The following is a 7,802-nucleotide window of genomic DNA, read 5'->3' as shown; positions in this document are numbered from 1 at the left end:
TTCTGTATTTCTTTTGTTCCTCTCAGAGGCCAATGTCAGCACTTGGTAACAAGCACCCATCTATCTGATGGAACATGTAGCGAATCTATCACACTGGATATATTTACGATAAAATACCAGTCAGAACTAAGTTCATATGTATTCATTTCTCTCCTTATTTTCATAGAGAACCATGTTCAGATGATATACTGCAACTTATAAAATGCAAAAGGTCAAATAAATATGATAAAATATTTAAAAATGAAGGAGACTGACAAAATTTTGACAATTCACCAACACAAGGGTGTTTTTATCATTCATTTAGAAATGCAACTAAGTATTATCTTCAGTCTATTTTCAAATAGGTATCTCTCTACCTGACAGTCAATACTCAAATGTCACCAAATTATTCATTTTTTTAATTAAAATTTTTCTTAATTTTCATACATGAAGAAATAAAACACTGGACAAGTTATAGAGTATAGTCTCAAGCTTATGTGGAATTATGACTGCTTTCAACAGTTACTAAAATATTTTCAAAGAAAATCTACATATTCTTGTATGTCTGTCCCTGTAACAGACTAAAGAGACTCACAAATCTGCAGTCTCAAAACAGTACATAACTCTAATGCGATGCCAAAAAACCAGCGTATTTCCCTTAAAACTCACTAAACAATTCTAAGCACAACAAAACATTAAAAGCGCTCAGTGCTCACAACGTCTTCTTTGTTTTTTTCTTCTCTGCTTCTTCCTTTTCCTTTTCTATTGCAATGACCTGTAATTCAATTTCCTTGGCACTAAACATCTGAAAAGAAAAAAGAAATTTAAACAAATTGCAATTATACCAAACATTTCTAAATATTTACAATATGAAAAAACCCTATTATCTACATATATAAAATCCCAGCGACCGGAATGGCAGAACGACCAGAATGACCTGTGGCTATGACACACACTGCGGCAGCCAACCAGCCTGATCCAGGCCCTGATCGGACCCCCACTCACCAGCCCTGCCCCGGATAAGGGTATTGAGGGCTGATTGGGGGTGGGGCCAGCTAGCCAACCACCAGCGGCCCCTCCCCCCACTGGCCCTTCCCCCAATCGGCCCCCGCACCCTGATCGGGGGCAGGGCTGGCCAGACCTCACCCATGCACAAATTTGTGCACCAGGCCTCTAGTATGTTATAAATTTCTATTATCTATTTATAACTTCAAATACATAATGAAGTGTTTCAAAGAATCAACAGCAACATACTTGTAACTATTACGAACAAAAAAACCAGAACTCTATGACATTTCCACTACCGTTGTGCTAAAAGAGAAAGCAGGGCAAAATGTGACATTGCATTACATATCCCACATCAAAATATAACTCTAAAACCATTTTAATGCAAGACTCACTCTGTTCATGAGCAAATAACTCATCACTGAACTCCACCCCCTCCTAACTGTGATTCTCTGAAAAGGTTTGACTATTTTATCAGCTGATGGACTATCCATAAGAGATAAGGAAAAGATGATTTACACTGCTTATTTACAACTCCCTCAAAGAATTCAAAGCAAAAATAATGTTTCTTATTTAAGTCATTTTTATTTTATTTAAAGCCAAAAGATGGGAGCAAATTGCTCAAGGACATACTGTTAAACAAACTGACCCGCTAGGACTTAAATCCAGGTCTGTCCAACCCAAAGCATGTGTCCTGTTTGCCATGCAGCCTGTCCTGAAATACCATGTGGAAGGACACACACTGGCCTGCCACTCAGAGGTAAAAACATATGTGTAACTGTGTGTGTGTGTGTGTGTGTGCGCGCACGCACGCGCACATATGTGTGGGGCTGGAGAGGTGCCTCTGGTCTCTGGTTCCGTGTCCCTGCACTGTTGCATGTATGTCCTAGGCCAGGGGTGGGCAAACTTTTTGACTCGAGGGCCACAATGGGTTCTTAAACTGGACCGGAGGGCCAGAACAAAAGCATGGATGGAGTGTTTGTGTGAACTAATATAAATTCAAAGTAAAGGAGCGGAGGGGAGAGCAAGAGAACCCTCCGCTCTTTCGGCTCCGCGGGCCGGATAGAACAGCCGAACGGGCCGGATCCGGCCCGCGGGCCATAGTTTGCCCACGGCTGTCCTAGGCCCTTGGCAGCGGGGCTAATAACCCAGCCCAGTTCCCATCTCCACATTCTACACTTAGCAACCGGATTACTATGTGCGGTCATGTAGGGAAAGACCCACCCCCAGCCCTATTTCTCTAATTTACTGAAACTCTACTGCTGGCCTAGCCTCACATCCCCATTCATTGGCTAACTAATAAAATATGGGGATGTGGTATCATTACAACAAGAACCCCCCCCAATCCAAAACAAAAACAAAAACCCCACTCCCACACAGCGCTGATTTCAGTACTACTTCCCCTTGAATATTCTCCCTACAACAGAAGGAAAGGTACACGTGGAAGAATTTGTAGCATACCTTTCATGTTTCCCATGCTTTGAGTGCTTTTGTGTGCTCTCAGCCAAAGAGAGCTCACTGGCACACCACACTGTAAAGTTCTACCTCAGGAACAACAGAGAACCATGTTTGAGTGCTCTTTGGCCAATGAGTCCTCTATCATAAACTTCAGAGCCATTTATCACCTTGTTCTGAACAATTTATCTTGTGGTCCAGGGTTGTACGAACAACAGTGCTAGACTCACCACAAAGAAACAGGGAAAGGGCATCACACGAGGTGTTAAAATTTAAGTCAACAGTGGCTCGCTCAAGGCACTTTTAAGTGGAAAGTGTAGAAAAAAAACAGATAAAGACCAGTAGGCAATCAAGACTAGGGGGAGGGTTTGTTGACATAATGAAGATCACATGATGTTGGCGGCCTGGCGGGCCAGCAATGATATAAATGGCAGCTGAAAGACACTAGCTGAAAGCATATCTTGATTTTGGAAGATCTAAAGATACAGGAGGAGCAGCTGCTCTCTAAGGTGGCGGGAAGGAATCTCCACGGGGAACGTGCTGTGCTGATCCCAGGACGTTCTGATTCAGCAGGGTCCCTACCTCTAAGAACACATACACACGGGGGAGGTCTGTGCGCGGGCCTCAGCGTCTCCGAGCCTCACAAAGGGCGAGGCAGAGGTGACTGCTCGCAACAAGCACATCACATGAGAGAGCCTTCGCCTCAGAAACAGACCAGAAGCTGCCATCACGTCAATGGTGCTCAGAGCGTTCAGGCTTATCACGAAGACACAGGCGTCGCATCTTAACTTCTGTCCAGACACACTTCCGACACTCTTCCCGCTGGGTAGCGACTTACTTTCAAAGGCTGGTTTCTTCTCATGATAGCAAGGTCAATGTTTTTCCCACCGGACTGGACAACCTAATGTAGAACAAGTCGGTATGAGAACGACTTCGGGAAATTCTGTGTTTTAATAAGCAATGAAAGGGGGACAAAAACCTCTGCTTTTCTGAATATCCTTTACTAGAGGCCCCGTGCACAAAATCCGTGCACTGGTAGGGTCCCCGCACTGCCGGCCAGGGCCTCCCCCTCTTCCCCGGCTGCCTGCTGCCTGCTGGCCAAGGCCTCCCTCCCCCAGGCTGGCCCCGCCCGCTGGTTGAACTCCCAGATGAACTCGCGGCTTTTGTTACGTGGCATCAGATCACTTACTTCTAGCAAAGCTCTCACTGCTAGTTTGATGGCGTCGCTGTCGTTAGCGATGGCGTCTTCTGTGTAATTCTTTTCTAGAAATTCTCGGACAGTTTTAGCACTTCGGCCTATGGCATTTGCCTTGAAAAATAGAAGATAACTCTTAATAATACTGCACTATGAAGGGATTTACGGTTACTCAGTGAAGTTTAAAGATTTAGAGTTTACTCCAGTATTTCTTAGCATAATTGCACAATGAAAATTGTAGGTTTGAAAACTGAGCAAACATCTCAACAGCTCATTGGCCACTACATGAATAATCTGTAGTGATGGCAGGAGTAATTTTCAGGTATACCCATGCTTTATACTGGCCCATGCGTCTGTCGCTTTAATAGTTCCCAAGTTCTTGACCGCCGGAATAGACTGAAAGAGCTGAAACTCTAAGACGTGGGGAGGAAAGGAGGTGAGACTGTGCAGGATGGTGCAAAAGGAAGAAAGATGAGGGAAGAAAGAACATCAACGTGAAGAAAGCTGTTCACATGAATGGGACGGCGCATCACGTCCTGAGAACTTAGACTAACGTACACTAATTATCACATTCATTATCTTCTTTGGCTTTATAAGCAAGAGGGGCTGCTTCTGGTCCAGTCCCCATTTTTCTACGGTCTTCACAATTTTTCATCAAATGAAGGAAAAGGCAAACAAACTTGCCTGTGGCCACAGGGAGTCTGCACAGATTCCTTTCCTTCAGTCTACATTCCAGGCTAGTGTAGTGACGGGGATGATGGAGAGGACAGTGATCTACACGAACAGAGCACGTATGTGCCAGGCACTGCACTATGCATTTTACATGAATTATCTCATCCAACCCGACCATCCCCCGAACAATTACACAGGTAACGTAATAACCCAGTTCAGGCGTGGGGAAACAAGGGCTGGAAAGGTCACAGGGAGTTTTCTTAACCTCAACGCGACTGACTGACGTGTGGGAACAGATCGTTCTTTGCTGGGGAAGGGGCGGGGCTGTCCTGTGACTGCAGGCTGTTGAGCAGCTCTGCCCCCTGATGCCAGCGGTGACGACCAAACGTGTCCTACACGTCGCCAGGTGTCCCTGAAGGGGACAAACCACCCCTATGTCACCCGCTGGCTTGAGTAATCATGCCTAAGATCACACCGGGGTGATATGCCAAACAGCCCCCCGTGTCGCTCTGCACAGGAAAGACACACATCCCACTGCGGGAAGTGGCTTCCCGGGGAGCGGCGGCGCGGGAGGAGGGAGGAGGCGGGGGCCACACAGGAAGCTCCGGGTGCGGGGACCTGGCTGGTGGCGTGAGTGTTGTGCCGTCACCGTCATTAGTCCCACATTTCACTTCAAACGTGAGCTGAAGCAAGTATGCTAACATGTTAGCACCTGTTTAAACCTGGTGACTACAGGCATGCACTGATGTTATTTTTGTGTTCTTAGGTATACGTTTGAAATGTTCCACTAAAAACAATCCTTTCTTTCACTTAAAACCGTCCAGCTCCCTCCTGCGCACTTGCACACGGAGTTCCATGCACTTGTGCCTATTCAGAGTGTCTCCTTTTATGTCTTCCACTTTCCTCTCCATCATCGAAACCCCCCTCGCCACCTTATCGCTTTCATGAATGCATACATATTCCAAAACATTCCAGCCGTTCTTACTCCTCCTTCACACCTTCTATCCACTAAGCAAAGCCTCACACCAGTCCTCATCTTGCAAAATAAAATCAGCATCTAACCGCTTTTCACCAAACTCAAATCACTTATTTTTAAAAATGTATTTTTTTAATCGATTATTTGAGAGAGATAGGAGAAGGGAGAGGGGGAGAGAGAGAAACATCAGTAACAGAGAATCACTGATCAGCTGCCTTCTGCACGCCCCTACTGGGGATGGAGCCTGAAACCCAGGCATGTGCCTGGACTGGAATCAAACCCAGGACCTCTTAGTGCGTGGGGCAACGCTCAGCCACGGAGCCACACCGGCCAGGGCAGCACCTATTTTATTATATTGCCTCCATCAATCCTTGCTCTCGCCATACATTTTTTTTCCATAGATCTTTTTCATAGCAGCCAGAAGGATCCTTTAAAAAGTCACTTTAATGTTTCTGTTTTGCTAAAACTGGCTTCCGGTCCTGTTCAGAGTGAAGTGCACCATTTTGCAAAGGAGTGTGAGGAAGGCTCTCTGCAAGCCCCACTCCCGGCTCCGCAGACTCCTCTGCATCCCATGTCCTACCTCTGCCCCTCTCTTCTCCTGCCGCCCTCTACCCCACACACACCAGGAAGCCGCAATGCAGGGCATCTGCACTTGCGCCCCGTCTGGGACCCCAGCCATGTCCACACTTTGCTCCCTCACTTCCTTCAGGCCTCTGCTCAAACCCTCTGCTTCCCAGACTCCCTCTTCAGAACCGCACCTCCTCCTCCCGCTCCTCAGCCCCCATCTGACTCTGCTTCTCTAGGGCGGTACTTCTGAGGTTGCCACCGGGGCAGGATTATATGGGCATCTTGGTAAGACAGCGCTCCTGGCTCAGCGGGTCTGAGGGCGCTGCTATCCTGCATTTCCAGCTGCACTGGGTGATGCCGATGCTGCGGCTCCTGACCCACACCTGGGGGCCCACACCTGGGGGCCCACACCTAGGTGCCCACACCTGGGGGCCCACACCTGGGGACCCACACCTGGGGGCCCACACCTGGGGGACCCACACCTGGGGGCCCACACCTGGGGGCCCACACCTGGGGGGCCCACACCTGGGGGCCCACACCTGGGGACCCACACCTGGGGGCCCACACCTGGGGGCCCACACCTGGGGGGCCCACACCTGGGGGGCCCACACCTGGGGGCCCACACCTAGGGACCCACACCTGGGGACCCACACCTGGGGGCCCACGCCTGGGGACCCACAACTGGGTGCCCACACCTGGGGACCCACACCTGGATGCCCACACCTGGATGCCCACACCTGGGGGCCCACACCTGGGTGCCCACACCTGGGGACCCACACCTGGATGCCCACACCTGGGAACCCACACCTGGGGACCCACACCTGGGGGCCCACACCTGGGGGCCCACACCTGGGTGCCCACACCTGGGGACCCACACCTGGGTGCCCACACCTGGGTGCCCACACCTGGGGGCCCACACCTGGGGGCCCACACCTGGGGACCCACACCTGGGGCCCACACCTGGGGGCCCACACCTGGGGGCCCACACCTGGGGCCCACACCTGGGGGCCCACACCTGGGGCCCACACCTGGGGGCCCACACCTGGGGACCCACACCTGGGGCCCACACCTGGGGGCCCACACCTGGGGACCCACACCTGGGGCCCACACCTGGGGACCCACACCTGGGGACCCACACCTGGGTGGCACGTGATACCACCACAGTCCAACATGCTGTACATTACTTCTCTCCCTGCTGCCGCTAGCATGTGAGTTCTCTGCTCAGCGTCCACCCACATTACGAGCTTCATGCTGTTGCTGACTAAACGAATCCTGTACATTGTCAAGTCTTACAAAAACACCTTCCTTGAACCCACATTCTCCTGTAGCTGCTGTTCCATTTCCCTGCTCCCCTTTATAGCTGAACTTCTTAAAGGAGCCGTCACTTCCTCCTCCTTACTATTCTCTTTCCTCAATGTTCTAACCTGACCATTTCAAGCCTCTGAAAAGTTGAGAGAACAATGAACTACTAGGTGCCTTTATGCCTGGATTCATAAGTTAACATTTTGAGGTATTTGTTTTCTCTCTCTCCGTTTACTTACACACATATATGCATGCTTATGTTGAAGTTGAAGATGTCATAACGTTTTGCCCCTAAATACTTCTATCAATTCCCTTAAAACAGGGATTTTTAAAATATAACACTGTAGCGTCAGTCTGTGGACCGAAGGGTCCCAGGTTCGATTCCGGCCAAGGGCACATGCCCGGGTTGTGGTCTCGATCCCCAGTCGGGGGCGTGCAGGAGGCAGCCGATCAATGATTCTCTCTCATCATTGATGTTTCTATCTCTCTCTCCTTCTCCCTTCCTCTCTGAAATCAATAAAGAAATATATTTTAAAACATAACACTGTAATTCCACATCCCCAAGACTGAAGGCTGATGCATACCATTGCCTATTGTGCTTAATGTCTCTGGCTATGACTGCTTCCCCCTCGAGGAGCCAATCAAAGACCT

General features: G+C 49.2%; 1 protein-coding gene across 1 annotated transcript in view; it reads right to left on the bottom strand.

The window, feature by feature from the left end:
* Positions 1–691: 691 nt before the first annotated feature.
* PSMA8 (proteasome 20S subunit alpha 8) overlaps positions 692–7,802 on the bottom strand; it is a gene marked incomplete at both ends in the record, with an annotated part of 29,192 nt that continues 22,081 nt past the window's right edge. Inside the window, 3 exons of the mRNA XM_080685716.1 lie at positions 692–784; positions 3,278–3,340; positions 3,629–3,748. Of these exons, the coding sequence (XP_080541842.1) occupies positions 692–784; positions 3,278–3,340; positions 3,629–3,748 (276 nt within the window). The remainder of the gene's footprint in view (positions 785–3,277; positions 3,341–3,628; positions 3,749–7,802) is intronic.

This window comes from Plecotus auritus (genome assembly GCF_963455305.1).
Source record: "Plecotus auritus genome assembly, chromosome: 8".
Lineage (NCBI taxonomy): Eukaryota > Metazoa > Chordata > Mammalia > Chiroptera > Vespertilionidae > Plecotus > Plecotus auritus.
Note: the sequence above shows the minus strand (reverse complement) of the source record. Positions and strands in the feature narration are given on the sequence as shown.